Here is a 21,647-nt window from a genome sequence, read left to right as displayed (position 1 = left end):
ACAAGGACCTATTGTATAGCACAGGGAACTCTACTCAATATTCTGCAATAACCTAAATGGGAAAAGAATCTGAAAAGGAATAGATATATGTATAACTGAATCACTTTGCTGTACACCTGAAACTAACACAACATTATCAATCGACTATACTTCCATTAAAAAAAAAGAAAAGAAAGAAAAAAAAAACATGAGCTTCTCTCAACCCACATTTCCTTTCTAGTCTTTCAGCAGTTTGTAAGGCAAAGAAAGATTCTGTTTACTGGAAGAAAGGTCTTCCAAAAGAAATTATAAAATAACATTAAATGGAATTAAGATTTCTAAGGATAAACCACAATGTAGATACTTTATAATATTTTGTATAACAGCAATGAATGTTGAATAAACATGTTTCTCATCAAAAGTGGACAGAATTAAGGGTGTGTGATTCAGAAAGTTTTAAAAAACTAAAAAGAAAAACTGTATCAGTTTCCATCGTTGTGCACTTAACTATTAATTTCACTTTACAAAAATTGGAGTGAGAGGGTATTGGAAAGAGGAGAGCAACAAAAATTTCAGAGTTTCAGTGTTTCAGGACTTTTCATGAAATTTCAAAATAATCTCTGACACTGTTTTTTCCGCTTCTCCTTGTGCTAGAATAATTGCCATACCACTCTGTAATGGGTGGTTAAATTAGGGGAGATGAAGTGGTTAATAAGGTGAGGCAGGAACATGTGGGGGAAAAAATACAAGAAATCACTTCAAGAAACTGTGAGACTTTCCATAAAGCACTCAACTTGCAAAATCTATAACTTGAAGGAGATTGAACTAAACAAAATGGTTTCATTCCCACTTTAATGTTCTGATTATTCCTTTAATGCTTATTACATCAACACATAACACAAAATCAAACTTCACAATAAAAGAGTATAAAGTTAGTGATTTGTGTTTATAACATAAAGCTGAAATGAAAATGACACTTCTCCAATATATGTGTGTCACCTCCCCTATGGCATGCCTATGACAGTCATAACAAATTGGCAATGGCATTATTTCCCCTGAGTAAAATAATAACTCAGAATCCTTCCCAACACAAAGTTCAGATAGCCATTGCTTCATTCATTCATTCACATTCATTCATTTATTCATGCAACAAATATTTATTCTGTGCCTCTTCTGAGGTCCACTGTACACAGCCCCTGGCCTCAGAGAGCTTACACATTTTAGGACAGACACTGAAACAAGTAATTACAGCATGATGACATGTGGCATGAGAGATGAAACCTTTTTTGCTCTACCTGGTTTAGGATTTAGACTCTTCTTAAGACAGAAGCTTAAGAAAATAAATAGGTCACAGAATTTACATAGTTTCCCATATAAGGACTTCCATTCACACTAGGTATTTCTGTGACAGGGAACTTTGAAATGCTCTTTATAGCTGGTCGCGTTGCTGCTTCAACGATGCTGAGGGTCTACCATTAAGAGAGAAGACAAGAAAGAATATCAGGTAGGCAAGAGCACTCTCTGCCTTTGTGTTTAAAATTACATTTGTTCTGGAAATGAATGAAATCAATTAGAGTCATTACATTGCTTCCATTTCCTCAACTAATAACATTCATTTTCTAATTCTCACCTGGCAATATTCAGTTCCTTATCATCTTATAAGTTCATTAGCTTTCTTAGTTATGAAATAACTGTTACCTAATTTTCCACAGGATTCTGTATCTTTTTCCCAACTAGATTAAATCCTATATACACCTTTTCCTTTTTATTTATAGAATACTATCAGTGTACCATAAATTATTTCACTTAATAAGTGTGTTAGTCCAATCAAGCTGCTATAACAAAATATCATGTTCTTGGGGGCTTATAAACAACAGAAATTTATTTTTCATAGTTCTGGAGGCTGGGAAGCCCAGGATCATGGCAGATTCAGTGTTTAGTGAGAGCTTCCTGGTTCATAGACAGAGACTTCTCGCTGTGTCCTCACATGGTGGAAAGGGCTAGGGATCTCTGTGGGGTCTCTTTTGGAAGCTCATTAATCTCATAAGGGCTCCGTCTTCTTGACCTAAGCACCTCCCAAAGACCCCCACCTCCTAATACCATCACATTGGGCATTGGGATTTCAACTATGAATTTGGGGGGAACACCATAGCAATAAGTAATTCCCGATATGTGAAGGAATAATATACTTTAGAAAAGAGATAAGGGTAATAACCACTTTCTAGTATGATGATTAATTACTGCATGACTCGATTTGTTTTAAGGGTGCTCCTACTGTGGATTTTTTAAAGTATATCAGCATTGGAGAGGGTGTGGAGAACAGGGAATGCTCTTACACTGTTGCTGGGAATGTAAATTGGTGCAGTCACTATGGAGAACAGTATGGAGGTTCCTCAAAAAACTAAAAATAGAATTGCCATATGATCCAGAAATCCCACTCCTGGGTATATACCTAGACAAAACTCTAATTTGAAAAGATATATGCACCCCCATGTTCATAGCAGCACTATTTACAATAGCCAAGACATGGAAGCAACATAAATGTCCATTGAGAGATGAATGCATAAAGAAAATGTGGTGTATATATACAATGGAACATTACTCAGCCATAAAAAATAATGAAATCATACCATTTGCAGCAACATGGATGGACCTAGAGATTGTCATACTGAGTGAAGTAAGTCAGACAGAGAAAGACAAATATCATATGATATTGCTTATATGTGGAATCTAAAAAAAATGGTACAAATGAACTTATTTACAAAACAGAAATAGAGTCACAGATGTAGAAAACAAACTTATGGTTACCAAGGGGGGAAGGGATAAATTGGGAGATTGGGATTGACATATACACACCACTATATATAAATTAGATAACTAATAAGAACCTACTGTATAGCACAGGGAACTCTACTCAATACCCTGTAATGACCTATATGGGAAAAGAATCTAAAAAAGAGTGGGTATATGTATATGTATAACTGATTCACTTTGCTGTACAGCAGAAACTAACACAACATTGTAAATCAACAATACTCCAATAAAAATTAATTAAAAAAATAAAAATGATGGGAAACAAGGACCTCCTGTATAGCTCAGGAAACTATATTCAATATCTTGTAATACCCTATAATGGAAAAGAATCTGCAGAAGAATAGATTATATATAATATAGATGTATAACTGAATCACTTTGCTGTACACCTGAAACTAACACAACATTGTAAATCAACTATACTTCAATTAAAATATGGTTTAAAAAAAAAAAGAATGAGATAATGCCTTTTGCAGCAACATGGATGGACCTAGAGATTATCATACTCAGTGAAGTAAGTCAGACAAAGACAAATATCATATGATATCATTTACATGTGGAATCTAAAATATGATACAAATCAACATATCTAGGAAAAAAAAAACCAGATTCACAGACATAGAGAACAGACTTGTGGCTGCCAAGAGGGCGGGGGGTAGGGGAGGGATGGATTGGGAGTTTGGTATTAGCAGATGCAAACTATTATATACAGAATGGATAAACAACAAGGTCCTACTGCATAGCACAGGGAACTATATTCAGTATCCTGTGACAAACCATAATGGAAAAGAATATGAAAAAGAATATATGTATATATATGTATAACTGAGTTATTTTGCTGTACGGAAGAAATTAACAGAACATTATAAATCAACTATACTTCAATTAAAATTTTTAAAAAATTAGCAATACATAGACATGTTAAAAACCTAAAAAAAAAAAAAGTATATCAGCATTACTGAAAAGAATCAGGAAGTTCTAGTTAAATCTAGCCAAACATAATTCCAATTAAACATATTTTAAGAGGGTGAAATTTGAATACATGACAAAGTAAAGGGATGGAAAAAGATATTCCATGCAAATGAAAGCCAAAAGAGAGTCAGGATAGCTATACTTATATCAGACAAAATAAACTTTAAGCAAAAACTGTAACAAAAGACAAAGAGGACTTTTTCACACCATATACAAAAATAAACTCAAAATGGTTTAAAAACTTAAATGTAAGAACTGAAACCATAAAACTCCTAGAAGAAAACATAGGCAGTACACTCTTTGACATCAGTCTTAGCAATATTTTTTTAATATGTCCCCTCAGGCAAGGAAAACAAAAGCAAAAATAAACAAATGGGACTACATCAAACTAAAAAGCTTTTGCATAACAAAGGAAACTAAACAAAATGAAAAGGCAGCCTACTGAATGGGAGAAGATATTTGCAAACAATATATCTCATAAGGAATAAATATCCAAAACATACAAAGAACTCAGACAACTCAATATCAAAAAAACAAACAACCCAATTGTAAAAATGGGCAGAAGACCTGAATAGACATTTTATCAAAGAAGACATACAGATGGTCAACAGACACATGAAAAGATGATCAACACCACTAATCATCAGGGAAATGCAAATCAAAACTGCAATGTGATAGCACCTTATACCTGTCAGAATGGCTATCATCAAAAAGACAACAAATAACAAGTGTTAGTGAGGATGTGGAAAAAAGGGAACCTTAGTACACTGCTGGTGGGAATGCAAATTGGTGCAGCCACTGTGGAAAACAGCATGGAGATTCCTCAAAAAATTAAAAATATAACTACCGTATGATCCAGCAATTCCACTTCTGGGTAATTTTTTGAGGAAAAAACACTAATTAAAAAAGATATATGAACCCCTAGGATCATTGTAGCATTATATATACATACATACATAATTTGCAAAAAGAAAATTATAGATTTTGCCTTTCTTCCACAGTATCCGTCTCAACTTGTCAATGTGTATTTTCATTTGACATTTAATGTCATTCTAAGTGAAGGAAAATTTAAAATTTCAAGCATTAGCATGAATTTTACCATTCATCTTTATATTGGTCAATGCTAGTTTTAAATGCAAATATAAGAGCATTTAACTTGCATGTGCAGAATCACCAAAATCACATAATTCATATTTCGTAGCTCTTACATGCATATGTATTTCATTCTTACCAGAACAGTAGAAATGCTGCACAAGACTAACTGTACTGTTTATATTTCTTTATATGTACACATTCTACCAACACTTTACCTTCAGCTTACTAATGAGATGGACTGAAAAGAAATTATGAATTGTCCTATCATTCATTTTCCTTCTATGTCATCCTTTTTAGAGTGAGTGGTTAGAAAGTACAGTTAGAAAATAATAACGTTCCTCAGTTATTCATATTTCATAGAACACCATTGCCATTCTAGGTCCAAAGCAAGTTCTGGCTCAAAAGGAACCAGAAAGGCCTCTCAGCGCTGTCAGCACCCCTGTGTCCCCAGTTATAGAGGTACTGATATGGAACCTGCTCACAGAACTCCAGTGGACCCACAGAACATTCTCAAAAGTAAATTCAGAGAGCATTACTTGATGTGAACATTTTATTAGGCGAATCAAACTGCGAGTCAAGAGACTTCAAACTAGAAGTGGTTAGAAGCTCAGCTTTCAGCAGTTACAGCTCAGTTCATAAAGCATGAATGAAGGAGTTAACTTTTTTTTTAATTTATTTATTTCTTTATTTTTGGGTGCGTTGAGTCTTCATTGCTGTGCACGGGCTTTCTCTAGTTGGGGCGAGCGGGGGCTACTCTTTGTTGCGGTGCGCGGGCTTCTCATTGCCGTGGCTTCTCTAGTTGTAGAGCACGGGCTCTAGGCTCGCAGGCTTCAGTAGTTGTGGCACGCGGGCTCAGTAGTTGTGGCTCACGGGCTGAGTAGCTGTGGCTCACGGGCTCTAGAGTGCAGGCTCAGTAGTTGTGGCGCACAGGCTTAGCTGCTCCGTGGCATGTGGGATCTTCCCAGACCAGGGCTTGAACCCATATCCCCTGCATTGGCAGGCGGATTCTTAACCACTGCGCCACCAGGGAAGTCCCAAGGATTTAACTTTTTAAAATGTGATTAGTTACTAAAAACTTCCATTTTTTAGAGTAGTAGAATTATTAAACTTACTAGTTTGTAGCTGATGGGCTACAAACCAGTCACTAACATTAACATGTTAGTGGTAAGGTCACACTAACATGAAGAAAGCTTAAATTTTCTTTAAGGTCAGAGCCAGCATTTTGGGTAAATCACTCTGACAACATAACGGGATGGACTCTGCAGTCAGAGCAGGTACTAACGCACTTCGTAGAAAGGGATTAGGTAGGTGCCTGGATTAGAAGATGGAAATTAGTGGAATCTGGACCTGAATCATACTTAGAAAGTAGAAGTGACTGGACTGGGTAACTGACTGGACGTGGAGAAGCTATGGGAGAATAAAAAATCCGGAAGATTCCCCAGTCTTCTGGGCAGGTAACTGGATGGATGCTGGTGTCACTGCCTGAGGGGAAAAGAGCCAGAGGTAGTCGGGCAAAGAGAAAGAACCTGGATCTGAATATTTCAGATATGTGCAACCTCCCTAACAAAATCCCGTTAATCCAAAAGCTGCTCCCTATTTTGGTTTGAATATCCCTTTAACCGCCTCCGTGCGGCAGGTTGACTGCTTGGGCGGGCAAACAACCGAGAAGATTCGTCTCACAAGAGGGAGCCCTTGCGCATAACCTCGAAGACGGGCAGCTGTAAGACTAGACAAACAGGAAGCTTTTGAACTCCCTAAAATACCCGCCCTGAAAGGTGTCGGAGAGGTTCCACCCCTAAAAACCAACAACTCCTAGCCGAAAAGCGCCGGGCAACTGGCTCCGCCCCCGCGGGAGGGGGCGACGGATGCCCGGATGCGGATTCTCGGCGGGATTGCGTCACATGAGGCCGCCCGGCGGGGCGGGGCTCTGCCTGCGCCGTGGGCTGCGGCGCAGCATCACGTGACCGCGTCCAGCCAGCCAATGGGTGAGCGCGGCGGAGAATTTCGAATGTGGTTGAAGCGGTCAGCGGCGTTGAGAGAGGGTCCCTGAGACTAAGGGGTCTCGGAGCTCGGGACGCGCACGGCCGGACAACCTCGCGGAGCCTTGGAATGTGAGGAGGAGGGCGACAGCTGTGGCAGAAGCCGTTGCCAAGGTACCGTGGTGGACGTCCCTGCGGGAGGCGGGTCTCCGGGCCTCTTCCGGGAGCCCCCACCCCCGTCCCGCTTTCTCAAGAGGAGGCTGCAGGTTTTTCGGGTGTGACACAGGGGCATCTTGACCCCTGTCCCCCTTCTCTCTGGGTCTCTCTGTTCTGAGTTCGGTGGCCAAAAGCTCAGGCTGTGGCGTCTGCCTGACCGGGTGCCTCTCTCTCCTCAACCCCCCGACCTGCGCTTTGCGATGCTCTTATTTCCTCTTCTGTTCAGTGGGCCCGTAACCTCGCGCCTCGCGGAACTGTGTGACTTAAGTGATGTGAAAGTAAAGCGTTTACAGTAGTTTAAAGCGAGGCTCAACGTGAGGGCACACAAACTGGCAGATATTTTTTGTGTGGCGCGATGCCTTTGACGTCCTTTTCTTTTGCTGCTTCTCTTACCCTGGAAAAGCCGGCATTGGCCAGTGTCCTACAGCAAGAGTGATGAAAGAATTATGATGGAGATCAAATATTCTAGGTTCTCTTGAACCCAGGCCCCTTGCCCGAGTACTGTACAGATTGAGACTGCCGTCCGCGCTGTGACTGTTTTCATTCCTTCTCTCCACCACACCCCCTTTTAAGACCATCAGCCTAGACGGGAATGAAACTCCTGCTAGGGCATATTTCTTTTGTAATTTTAAGTTGATTAAATGTAAGAACGAAAGTTTTTTACATAAACTCTGCTTTTCAAGTAACCAAACCAACTTGCTCAGTTACCTAATCTGCCTGGCTCTCAAACATCTCCAGGTTTGAACTCCAAAAACTCCATTGTGGTAGGGTATTTTATACAACCCACTTAACGTTAGTGTTTAAAAATAATAGTTGTGCTTGCTCTACTGGAAACATCACAGTATATATCGTATCTGTATTGGCAGAAAGAAAATATTTAATGAAATCTACAATATCTATATTTAAGACCCCAGAGGAAAATAAGGAAGGCCTGGAGAAAACGCTCAAGAAAATGTAAGATTCAGGAAAATATTTGACTAAGAGGAGATGAAGGTGTCCTTTTGTAGTGAAAATTGTATACGTAGATTGTGGTAGGAAACAAGAATCATTTTTTGCAATTTTAAGAGCTGCAGAGTACAGTCTAGGGCAAAAGAGGTTCATGAAAAGTAGTTTGACATGCTTAGTAGCAAAATACTAAAGCCATCTGATTTGCAGCATTGAAAGATTTACATATACTTATGTACTAATACACTCAATGGCATGGTCTCCTGGCAGTGCATGTTTTGCTACTTTCAACTGTATGTAGAACAATAATTATATAATGTCTGCTGTGTGCATGATCTGAGTTTTAAAAATAACTGAGAAAATTGGCATGTTCCTCCACCCCAGTTCCTGCTTTTTCTAGCTCTGTGATTGTTATAACAGCCTAGTGAAATTGTATATAGTGTTACATAGTATGACTAAACCTCTCAAGATCACCTGACTTTCTTGAGCATGTGTGCATATCTTAAGTAACTGGAAAGCAAAGCCCAGATACGTGTTTGCCTCTGAACTAATGCTGTAAGCCTAATAAACATTAAAAGTTGGTCATAAATATTGTCATAGGAAACATAAATAATCATAACATCAAAATATATTAAGCATTTCCCTTAATGCCTCGTATTGGGTTGGCCAAAAAGTGCCTTCGATTTTTTAAGTAAAAATAAAAGACACGTTTTTCATTTTCACCAAGAACTTTATTGAACAATGTATTCACCCTTTTGTTCCACTACCTTCTGCCATTTTTCAGGTAACTTCATAATTCCATCTTCCCAAAACTTTTTATCTTTTTGAGCAAAGAACTGTTCCAAGTGCCTTTTACAGTCTTACAGGGAATTGAAATTTTTTCCATTAAGAGAATTTTGTAAAGACTGAAATAAATGGAAATCCGAAGGTGCAATGTCCGGTGAATTTAGCGGATGAATCAGAACTTCCCAGCCAAGCTGTAACAGTTTTTGCCTGGTCACCAAAGAAACATGAGATCTTACATTATTCTGATGGAAGATTATGCATTTTCTGTTCACTAATTCTGGACACATTTCGTCGCATGCTGCTTTCAGTTGGTCTAATTGGGAGCAGTACTTGTTGGAATTAATCATGGTTTTCCGGAAGGAGCTCATAATAGAGGACTCCCTTCCAATCCCACCATATACACAACATCACCTTCTTTGGATGAAGACTGGCCTTTGGTATGGTTGGTGGTGGTTCATTTCACTTGCCCCATGATCCCTTCCTTTCCACATTGTTGTACAGTATCCAGTTTTCATCGCCCGTCACAATTTGTTTTAAAAATGGAACGTTTTCATGACGTTTAAGTAAAGAATCACATGTGGAAATACGGTCAAGACGGTTTTTTTCACTTAACTTATGTGGAACCCAAAAATCAAAGTGATTCACATAACCAGGCCGGTGCAAATGATTTTCAACGTTTGTTTTGGATATTTTGAGTATGTCAGCTATCTCCTGTGTGGTATAACGTTGATTGTTCTCAACTATCGTTTCGATTTAATCGTTATCAACTTCAACTGGTCTACCGACCGTGAAGCATCGTCCAGCGAGAAATCTCCAGCAGGAAACTTTGCAAACCACTTTTGACACGTTCGATCAGTCACAGCACCTTCTCAATACACTGCACAAATCTTTTTTTGAGTTTTGGTTGCATTTTTACCTTTCTTGACATAATAAAGCATAATATGCTGAAAATGTTGCTTTTTTTCTTCCATCTTCAGTATTAAGATAGCTACATAAAAATTCACCAATTTTGATGTATTTTTTTAAATGCATGCTGATATGACGGTTGTCACATACGATCTAACAAAATTGTTTCCAATGAAGTTAAAGACAACTAAGTGCTACTAGAGCCATCTTATGGAAAAACTGAATGAACCTTTTGGCCAACCCAATGTATAGTAAGCCCCCAATGAGTATTTGTTAAAGAATAAATAAGTGGCATATTATAGAGCCTTTGTGTTGGAAATCCATATTTATTAAGCCTTCCCTATAAAGTACCCGAGGAGGATAAAATTATGCCACAAATATTAATGTAATTTAAAAGCTGGAAATGTAGGTTATTACCAGATTGACTATCTACTTTGGGCTAATTCTACAGTTACAAAGTCTCTATTTAATCCGTTTTTTATGAATAGCCTGTGTTTTCAGTTTTGTTTTATATTTGATATCACCCCTTGAAAAATTAAATATTTTCTATTGTTTTAAAGTCCTAGCAGAAGATGGCCAAGGAACGATGCCTCAAAAAGTCCTTTCAAGATAGTCTTGAAGACATAAAGAAACGAATGAAAGAGAAAAGGAGTAAAAACTTGGCAGAGATTGGCAAACGAAAGTCTTTGATAGCTGCGCCATGCCAAATAATCAGTAAGAGATTTTCATGTTGTCCTTTACATCACTGTTTAAGATTAGATTTAATAACTGATAAAAAAAACTTTTTATTCTCTTTTAGCCAACACTTCTACACTGCTAAAAAACTACCAAGACAACAACAGAATGTTAGTCTTAGCTTTGGAAAATGAAAAGTCCAAAGTGAGAGAAGCCCAGGATATCATCTTACAGCTGAGGAAAGAATGTTACTACCTCATGTGTCAGCTGTACACACTGAAAGAAAAACTTACTTCACAACAGACAGAAGAACCTGCTCAGGTATTTTGATCACAAAGGCTCGTTTCTTGGGAAAAATGTTAAAGCCATGAATTAGTAGTTTAGATCAGTTATGTTTTTTAAATTAATTACTGATAGCTCTGTTATTAGTGAAGTGATGAGAACATCTTTCTTCAGTGCTGCAGCCCAGTTGTGTGTGGGCCAGTTAAGAAAGCTTCAAGCATATACCTGTAGCTGATTGAGGCTTATACTCATATAACTTGCTTCTGAAAGCAGGTAGCAAGACAACGTATAAAAGAAATAGTTTAGCCTCTTGCACGGCCAGACCCTTTGAATGGCAGCGATGTGAGTCAAAGGTACGGGCAACCAAGCCAAAGGTCTAAAAGTGGTTGTGGAAGCAGACTAGTCCAAAAGTTTTAATCAGTGCTATTAATCTTAGCTTTTCTATGTAGTTTTGCTACACCAGTGGGGTTCTGAAAGGACTACCTTGACTGGGGAGATGGGAAGTATTTAAGTGCTTTATGGAGAATCATTTTTACCTACTAGTTGGCTAAATAAGGACAACTATATATTAACTCCCAAACAAGAAATATCGTGAACATTTTGCTGTCTGCTTTTCAGTCTGATTCTGTTTGTGTCCAGGAATGTATAGAAAGGCCAGCCGAAACTTAACAGATGTGGAGAAATTTTGATTTAGGATCTTATCTGGGTCTCGTCACACATTAATCCCTAGAAGAGAGAGGACGAGCCAGTTTCACCTCTCCTTTTCCCAGAGGCCACTGCCAGGGAAACTGCATGGGGCAGAGAAAGAAAAGAGCAGTGGTGAGTGTCAGGTGTTAACACTTGGGTGTCCATCTGTTTGCCGCGCCAGTGAAGACAGTTGTGTTGGCACGTAGGGCAGGAGAAGAAGCCAGAGCCTAGTGACTAGGGTAGGGGTCTGGACTCGAGAAAGGAATTAAGTCACCTCTCCGTTGAGAGGAAGAGTCAGTGAAAGAGTTCTTGCTTCCCTGCAACGAAGGTGATTCCATATTTTTTCTGTGTATGATATATATAGAACCTGTGTGTGTATACACATACATATGTACACATATAGCAACATATACATACATAATATAGTAGAAAATTGTCTATAAAGATTAGATACGATTTTTGTTTTTTCACCTTCCTGTGAGGGTTATTTAAAATATTTTTCCTTCAGAATGTAATCTTTCCTAATTTTTTTCTTTTCCTTGTTTGGTCAACTAGTGAGGAAAAAAATTTCTCCAAAGACATTTGAATCTTCCTTTTCCCTGTCCAGATTTTTGCTGAAATCACACAGAGTAGTGTCAAGTGAGTACTCAATGAGATAATCACAAAAACAGTGGTGAAAAAATTCTGTTATTGTAGGCCTTTTGACATTTATCAGTGATTTTTGAATATTTATTAAAAGATATTGTTAGTTGCTGGGTGAAAGTATTCCTAGCATTTAAAACATCAGAGTTTGTTTTCTGCCACGTACTCGCGGTATGTATCACTCATTCTCAACCATCGTTGTATACGTGTGCATCCTTGTTTATCAAGTCAATTTTGCAGTGCTGGAGAACTTAAAATGCTTTAATAAGAATGTTTTTCTTGCCTACCAATAATTAACTTACCTTGTAAGTATTAATCAGAAAGTAATTTCTAATAGCATTTTGTTCCCTAAGTTTTATCATGGATCTTTTAAATAATTTTTATATCACTCTGTAGTTAAATATCCTCCTTTACTTATCTTCAGTAATAATACTAGCTTTAGAACATTAGCTATATTGATAATAAATTTAAAACTTTTAACAGGATTAAATTTCTAGTTGTTTCTGATGAACAGTTTTAACCTGTTCATTATAATGTCTTCATGTTATATGTACATCAAATTTCATAAAACAACTGCACTGAATTGGAGTGACTTTTAAGGAATCAGACTGGGCCACTCGTCTTCCTAACAGAGATCTACGCACCTTCCTGTATCTACAGTGTGTTCTCCTTCTTCCTTCCTGTGCCACTGGCAGAAGTGTCTCTGCTCTTATCCAAGGCCAGTCCCTCCCCTTGTGCATCAGATTCCCTTCTTTTCATCTCCTCTAGGACTTTGCTCCTGAAAGTTTGCACCCTCCTCCAACATTTATCTCCCTCTACTGAATCGTTCTAGCTACATACAAATGTGCTTCAGTATCTCTCATCTTAAGAGGAAAAGAAAATAAATGGAACCTCTCCTGATCTCATTCCTCCATCTCCTCATCTCTCTGTTTCCATTCACAGCAGAACTTTTCCAGAGAGAACAGAGCACTTACTGTCTTCCCTTGCTCAGCGTCCCCTCACATTCGAACTCACTCTTATCAGGCTTTCATCCCCACCGTTTTGTTGTCACTGTGTGTCAAGGTTACCAAAACCTCCGTGTTACCAAATTCAGGGGTCACGTCTCTTTTTTGTTGGCCTTGAAGTAATACATAGTACAGGGATGACTCTTTGCTGGAAACACTTTGATCTCTTAGCTTTCTTACCATCATACTCTCCTTGTTTATCTTTCTGACTGTTCTTTGTCCATCTCTTCTGCTGGCTTCTTTACTTTTAAGCATCAGTTGTCCTAGGCCCAACTCATCCGCTCCTATAGCTTTAAATATTGTCTGCCTGCTGGTGGCTTCCAAATTTGTAGCTCAAGACCTACACAAACACACACACAGTTACTACTTGATATATTCACTTAAATATTTATAAAGGATCTCAAATATATTTTGTACAAAGCACAACTCTTTATTTCCCCCCTCCCAAGACATTGGACTTCTGCCTCCCTCTGTAAGTCTTACTCAGCTCAGTAAGGCAACCCACCCGTTTGCTCAAGTCAGAAGCATAAGAAGCTTCCTTCTCACTCTGTGTCCCTACCTCCACCCCTATTCAATGTGAGTGCACTGTTATCGCAAAGCCTTCCCCTGGGCTTCACCTCCACAGCCACAGGATTCCTGTCCAAGCTGATATGTCTTGCTTAATTTACTACGATGACTTCCTTACAGCCTGTGCCCTTGGCCCTTTTCAATCCATGTTTCACACAGTGGCCAGACTGATCTCTTTAAAACTCAGATCATTTTACTTCCCTGCTTAATATTCAAATGACTTCCCATCACACATAGACTAAAATCCAAACTCATGGTTCTCAAGGTCCTACCTTATCTGGCCTCTGTGTGCCCACCTCTCACTGGTCTTCTCAGTGACTATGTTCCAGCCCCAGTGGCCTTTCTTTTCTGAGCACAGCAAGGTTTTCCTACATCATGACTTTTGTATCTGCTGTTTCCACTTCTTCCTCCTTCAGTGGCTGGCTCTTTGCGTTCTTCAGGTTTCAGATGAAAGTCATCCCATCTAAAGGAGACCTCCAACATCAGTTACTCTCTGTCATTTCAACCTGAGTTGCATTTATCACCGTCAGCTTTTTTACACTTCATCTCCCTACACTAGCATGTAAGCTTTAAGAGAGTAGTACTTAATCTATTTTGTAGCTATAGATTCAGTTCCTAGAACAGTCCCTGGCACCATGGCAGACTGTCAATAAGTACTGTTGAATAAATGAATGCTTTGTTATGAATATTTCCATTGTACCAGTGTTTTCTTTGTTTTAATACATTGACAGGACCGGGAAGTATGTCCCCCTGGAATGGACTCCAGTAGCGACAGCAACTCCAGGAATTTACTCGTGGAGGATTTACCGTTAGTGTCAAATTCATTATTATGATTATTAATGCCGAGAAGTAGTTAATTCTGTGATCCATTTATGAAAGGAAATTAACATTATATTGACTCTTGTATTTGGGTCTGATGTTCTCTCTAAGAATGTATTTAAGAAATTTTATATGTTGAAATTCTGTGCTATATAGCCAAGCCAAAGCTTTCTTCTATTTAGTTACTTTTTTGATGTCTAGGAATAAAAAGCTTCTCCTGAATTTTTAAACTATTCCCTTCAGTTATATTTTTCTTGTATCGTGTTTTTATTCTAAGGATTGGTTATTCAAATGATGGTATTTTGCCAGTACTACAAATAGTCTGGCTTAGAAAAGAAATCTAATAAAATATCATATTTAACACAGCTTTCACACTGTCTTGCTAATCCAATTCATTCTTAAATACCATCAGACCTCATATACCTTCTTCTTCTCTTGGATTAAGGGTACTTTATTTGTTTGCTTATGAATTACTGAGCTATAATTAGATACAGTAAAATGCACAGATCTTAATTACACAGTTCAGTGAATTGGACTAATGTATACCCCCGTGAACCAAAACCTGAGTTAAGATGCGGAGCGTTGCTGTCACTCTGGCCCGGGGTTTCTCAGTCTAAGCGCCTCTGACATTTTGGGCTACATCATCCTTGCTTGTGGGGCTGCCCCAAACATGGTGGGATGTTTAGCAGCATCCCTGACCTCCACCCGCTAGAGGCCAATAGCAGCCCCCCTCGAACAGTTACAAGAATCAAAATGTCTCTCAACATTGCCAGATATCCCGGGGGCGTTGGGGGGAGGGGGAGGTTAACTGTCCCCAGGTGAGAGCTACTGCCATAAGCCATTCCCTCATGTCCCTTTCGAGTCTGTGCCCCCTCCTTGCAGAAGTAATCACTAATATGATTCCTATCCCCATATTAATTTTAATCATGAATAGTTTTTAAACTGTTGAATGTTAAGATGTGACGAAATATTTATGTGATGATCAAAAAGCAGGATGAGGTAATTGAGTTTTTATAAGGTTTCGAAAATTGTTATTAGTTGGTTGCCATAACTCTGTTACCTAAACTTGTACTTAAGTTTTGATGTCCAGAGGGGGAAATTCTCTACAGAAAATAGAGAATAAAATTATAATTAGAATGAAACGGCCATATTAAAGCATAAAGAATGGAAATTTCTTTCTTTTTTTTTTTTTTTGTGACTAGGTCGGTTCGTAGCTCAAGCACGCGTTCTTTTTTTTTACTTTTTTTTTTTTTGTATTGATTGGTTGATTGATTGATTGCTGGCTGTGTTGGGTCTTCGTTTCTGTGCAAGGGCTTTCTCTAGTTGTGGCGAGCAGGGGCCACTCTTCATCGCCCGTGCACAGGCCTCTCACTGTCGCGGCCTCTCTTGTTGCAGAGCACAGGCTCCAGACGCGCAGGCTCAGTAGTTGTGGCTCACGGGCCTAGTTGCTCCGTGGCATGTGGGATCTTCCCAAACCAGGGCTCGAACCCGTGTCCCCTGCAGATTCTCAACCACTGCGCCACCAGGGAAGCCCCAAGAATGGAAATTTCTTGTTCCATGAACCAAAGGGGGACAAAATTTTTAAAGAAAATGAACAGTATTAACTTCAGAGGAGTCAGTAGGTAAGCACCGTAGAAGTGTGCACTGTCCACAAATCACAGCTCGGCTAGTGATAACGCAGTCTCCTAAAGAAGGATCTAACTGAGTTTCTTTAATATATTTTATAAGTCGATCTGATTGGCTGTTTCTCCAGTTAAATGAAATGGTGAGTTATGGAATGTTTTCGGGAGGAACTGTCCAATTTGATATGTTAGTTCCTCCAGTGGCAGTTGAATGCCAGTCGTAACAAATCAGCCTCCACATAATCAGCATAAGTGTCTTTTGGTTTCCTTTGATATAGAACAGATGTACTGATTTAGAGTGGAATTATGAAATGATACTAAAGAAAAAAACTTACGTTGTAGAAAATCTTAAAATTTGTTCTTATTACATAATTGTTAAATAAATTTTTGTTTTTTATTGGTACTTTCTAAGGCAAGTTCCTCTTCAGGACGCTGACTTTCCAGGACAAGAAGAATTGTTCCAAATAGAAGGTAATACAAATGAAAATATAAAAATACTTCTAAAGGCAAGAGGAGATCTCTGGGAACAAGTAACATAATTAAATTTCTCTAATTTTTATTTGTTTACCTTTTTAAATCTTCTCGTCTGGTACTCGGCTGAAAGCAAATATCTGTTTATTTTACACAGAATAACAAGAGTTTTAAAATACATCCATTTATTTTTCCAAATCTGTAGTCAGAAACCTTGGCTATAACTGGCTGCAGTTTACTGAGCCTACTATGTGTTACACTCTGTGTTAGGCATTTAACATATGTTACCGTAGTTAACCCTCATAACAACCTTGGAATATATAGGTACAGACAGTCGGAAGGAAGTAAATATTATGCTCCCCAGATTTTTATTTATTTATAGTAAATGTGGGGAAACTACAGGATGAATTTTCATTAGTTCCATTTTTAACTTTGAATTCTAAGATTCCTGAAATTTAAATTTCCATAAAGTAAAACTATCTTTCTCATTTATTTTTTTAAATTCTCAGAGCCAACACCTACTATTTCTCAAGACAGACTGGGATTCGATTTGGATTCAGGTGAAGATAAGTCAACTGATAATGTCTTACCTAGAACTGTATCTCTCCGTCGCAGTTTAAAGAAACATGTCAACAATCCGTGTCAGTTCAATGCCTTGGATGATTTTGGAATCAGTCATTTGTCAGAGCAGTCTTTGGAATTGGAAAGAATTAGATTTGTAGACTCACCAGTAAACACGCACATACCTGAAAATGTAGAACAAAATTTTTATCAATGGAACAAGGATCAAATTTACTTATCAACAAGGCTAATTCACCCAGGACAATCTACTAAAACAAAAGAAGACATTTTAGAGTATAAATTAGACCAAACTAAAAGTAAGCACAGAGCTGCCCAAGGAAGAAAAAGAGAAGAGAAAAGAAAAGCTAACAAAAGGAAAAAATCAAAATCTGTCTCAAAATATAAAGGGAGCAAAAGTGAATATAAAAAAACTGTTTCCCAAAAAAAGTTGGATAAATCTGTCACCTCCAGTGATGCTTACAATTTTAATTTGGAAGAGGGTGTTCATCTCACTCCTTTCCGACAAAAAGTGAGCAATGATCCTAAAAGAGAAGAAAACAACAATGAATCTGAAGTGAGCATCTGTGAATCAAGTGGTTCAGGAGATGACTCTGATGACCTCTATCTGCCCACATGCAAGTACAGTCAAGATCTCACCAGTGAATCAGATAGGAGTCCAGTCACCAGGCCTCGATCTAAAAGAGCACTGAAACATAGGGGTGAAAAGGAGACAGAGGGTTCTGAGCCAACAAAAACTCCTCCTAGTAAGTGATTTACTTGTTTGCCTGCATTTTTAATGTTTATGTTAAATGATCACTCCTGGTGCTTATATACTATACTTACTATCTGTTTCTCTGGAGGAGGTTACAGACTTACCATCTCTCTCTTTGGGGAAAGTTACAGTCAGATTAAATAGTGGGGGGGCTGTGGGGTGGAAATCACAGTTGTGTTGCTTCGACATGCTTTAAGCTAATTTAAATCCTCTTTAAGAACAAATACTACTTGTTATGGAGAAAGCAATTTTACTTCCAGTAAATGAAATCTTCCAAGGCGAGGAAAAAACTTTTGTGGAGTTAAGTTGAATTAAAATGCCTATTACACACTCCCCTGAAACATCCCGTTGAAAATGAAATCAAACTTGAATCCAGTGACCTGTAATTTTAATGGCTTTGCTTTATATAGTCAACTTGACAGGAACCACAATTTAAAATAATTTTCTATTTAGGGAAGGTGGCCTAATTAGACCAAGAAAACCTTTTCCTCAGTTGATGGGCTTAGTATTCTTTTGTAAGACATTTGTAAAACATCTAAAAACTGTGGCTTAGAAAAATCTTGCTTTTATTGGTTAGATCAAAAAGTAGGCATGGTTCAAATGTTGATGATACAGCCTGCACCTGCCCACAGAGATTCTCATCTGGGAATTTTAGTCTGGGGAAACTAACATAAACAGGCAAGTTTTAGTCTCAAAATATTGTCATGCTAGTTCATTTGATCCTCAGAACAACTTTGACATGTAGGTGTGATCGTGCTTGTTTTGTTTATAAGGAAACTAAAGCCTAAAAAAGCTAAATGACTTTCCAAGGTCAACCAGTTAGGTGGTGGCAGCATGCAAACATCTTTTTAAAAAAATATGCTGTAATGCTTTTAGAGTAAATCAAACAAGATTGGCAAAATGTTGATAATTATTGAAGCTGGGTAACTGGGGGCTTATTATACTGTTGTCCCCGTCTTTGTGTATACTTGAAATATTTCATAATAAGTTTTTAAAAGGAAAAAAATACACTCTAAAATACTGTTACTCAGAATTTTGTCCCCAGACCATCAGTATCAGCATTACCTGGAAACTTCTTAGAAAAGCAGAATCTCAGGCCATACCCCACATCCTTGAATCAGAATCTGTATCTCTCTAACAAAATCCCCAGAAGATCTGTATATGCTTTGAAGTTTTAGAAGCTTTATTCCAGAATATAGCAAATGATCTGATGTTGTTGTTTAACCATATTTTCCAAACCAAAAGTTGGAATAATTAGTATAGTACAAGATGCTTATGTAGGGACAAGAAAGACAGAATATTTGAATCCCAAATAACCCTGGACAATGGTTAATAAGTATAACGTCACTTTACAGTTACAATTTAGTTTTTCTTGGGAAATGATTTGCTTTTTAAAACTATTTTAAGAGCTTGTTTTTCTTATAGTGTTCTTAACCTGTGTGCTGGGTAGCTGTCTCCCAATATAGATGTAGCTCCAGGTAGAATAACTTGGATGTTTATGACAGGAAAAACATTGGGTAACTTTTTAACTGACTAACTTTACTAGAGGGAACACCTTTTCTCCTGGTTTACCCAGAGAGTACGATTTAGAATTCTCACTTATTTAATAGAATGAGTTTGAGTGGCTTTATAAGACAATAAGAAGTCACTTGTTGATAAACTTAGAATTGAAAGAGATTGAGGCCTGGATGATTCTAAAGAGCAAGGTGTGACTAAATGAAATTGCATAGTTTTAAACTAACTCATTGTGCCCAAGCTATCCTAGAAGAATTTTAATTTTTTCTTTAAGTTTTAAGAATTTTAAGTTTTAGTAAACTATTGTTTTAGTCAGTTCTTCACAGCTACAATAATTAATATTTCAGTGTTATCTGGGAGGAAAAAATGGTGAACAAGTTTTTAAAAATCTGTGTTGTAAAATGCTGGATTTTGTATACTTTTAATATGTGTAATTGCATACAGTTTTAGTTCCTGTGTTTGCTTGTTTGTTTTTTGGAACCATATTCAATAAAACTTGTTTTCTGTAGGTGCACTACCTGAAACTCACCAGTCACCTCATTTTTGCCTGAAGGATATCACAAATGTCCCCTTGTATCCTGTAGTGAAAACCAGAAAACTTTCTCTTTCTCCAAAAAAGAATGTAGAAAGCCCACCAGTGTCTTTGCGTAAACGTAGGTGCACAGCCAGTGTGAACTATAAGGAACCCACGCTCGCTTCGTAAGTATTTGGCTTGTGGGAACTAACTTTTAATGATACACATGGGGGGAATTAAGGTTATGGAGCCTTATTTGAAATACACCATTTTGATGAAAATCTGAACCAGGAATATTAACAATGGCATACTCTGCAGTAAATTTATACTGAAGAGTAAGTTAGCATTGGGATGCTTATAATTATGCCTACGAGTTCTCTTTACTCTTACAGGAAACTGAGAAGAGGGGACCCTTTTACAGATTTGTGTTTCTTGAATTCGCCTATTTTTAAGCAGAAAAAGGATTCCAGACGCAGTTCTAAAAAAAAAAAAGCATGAAGCAAGTACAATGAAGTGTTTGTTGGATGTTGTTTAAATTCATCCTACACCCTCTTCTGTGGTGCCGAGAGAATCTGTAAGATAGTGTTCAAGTGGGTTGAACTACTGCCATAGAATATTCTCTTGACAGTACTCTAGATCGTGAACATTTCTTCAAAACTATGCTTCAAATGTGATGGTTTTTCTTAAACCTTTGATACATTTGGTTTATTTTTTCTTTTAGGTATAAATAATTGGACTTAAGCACTATAATAGTTTAGATTTTTTTATACTGCCTAATTTTAGTCAAAATGTATCTTATACCAACATTTGGAAATTAATGTTTCTTCAAATTAAGATGTTTTAATTATAAGGCATCTTTATTTTTCCCTTAAGTAGGTAATACTATGATTGAATGAATGATTTTGAATGAATGATTTTTGAAGACAGGCTGAGGATCTTTTGAAACTCTTTGTACAATATTTGAACAAAATAAATCCTTGTCATTCACAGTAGGGTGTACCCTAAGCTATTTGTGGATCCCTTATACTATTGTTGTATTTGGTTTTTCAGGTAAAATGTGTATTAGATCATGGTTAGAGAATTGATGGTTGCTTAGGCTCAGGGACCAGATAAGTGACTAGCTCTGAACCCCCAGCTCCAGGTGTACATTGTTCAAAGGGATACCTCAGCAAAATCACAAATTATTGTGTCATGGCCTTTCAGTATAGTTACTTGTTTAGTCAAAAATGTCAAATGTTAAATGTGTGAATGCCAAGGGCTTTTTTGTATTTTTGATCAGTTCCTAAGGCCATGGCCGGTGGCACCGCCAAGTGACAGAAGTGAGGGATGCTTGAACTTGCGGAAGCCATGAATTCACTCAAGCTAGGTCTTCAGACGAAGTGAAGCCAGTTTGCAACCAAACAAACCTGGGACCAGGCTGTAGAGAGCAGACTGTGGCCAGAGCTGGAGTGGGTCAGGCCTGGCTTAAACTCTGCTGCAGCCTAACAAGGAAAAGCCAGCTGGTTTTGGGTCTCTGCCTTTGCCTTTAAATCATGATGCGACTTCTTTTCCCCAAGGTTCCTAATTAAAGAGTAAAATTTTAATTAGTTTAAAAAAAAATTAATTCAGTGAGAGGGAATTAGTTCAGTTCTGAGAGTTTGAAGCCTACATTTGTATATACCTCTGTAAAATTTAAAGTTATTCATTTTTAAAGAGCAATAAAGTTTGTATAAGATAGTGCTTGTGTTTTTCTTCCGTTCTTTAAATATCAGAGGTAGCATATCTCCCTGGTCGTCTTTCTCTCCAGCCTTCACCACTCTCGCCCTTGTTGGACATTTCTCTCCC

At 37.9% G+C, this 21,647-nt stretch overlaps 1 protein-coding gene across 1 annotated transcript; it reads left to right on the top strand.

Moving 5' to 3' along the window:
- Positions 1-10,264: 10,264 nt before the first annotated feature.
- On the top strand, positions 10,265-20,335 carry SGO1 (shugoshin 1). Its single transcript, XM_059921947.1, is given in 8 exon segments — positions 10,265-10,406; positions 10,492-10,688; positions 14,281-14,357; positions 16,403-16,461; positions 16,971-17,786; positions 19,819-20,008; positions 20,216-20,306; positions 20,309-20,335. Coding segments are annotated over 8 exon segments (1,599 nt in total).
- Positions 20,336-21,647: the final 1,312 nt, after the last annotated feature.

The sequence above is a fragment of the Balaenoptera ricei genome, chromosome 4 (genome assembly GCF_028023285.1).
Source record: "Balaenoptera ricei isolate mBalRic1 chromosome 4, mBalRic1.hap2, whole genome shotgun sequence".
NCBI lineage: Eukaryota > Metazoa > Chordata > Mammalia > Artiodactyla > Balaenopteridae > Balaenoptera > Balaenoptera ricei.
Note: the sequence above shows the minus strand (reverse complement) of the source record. Positions and strands in the feature narration are given on the sequence as shown.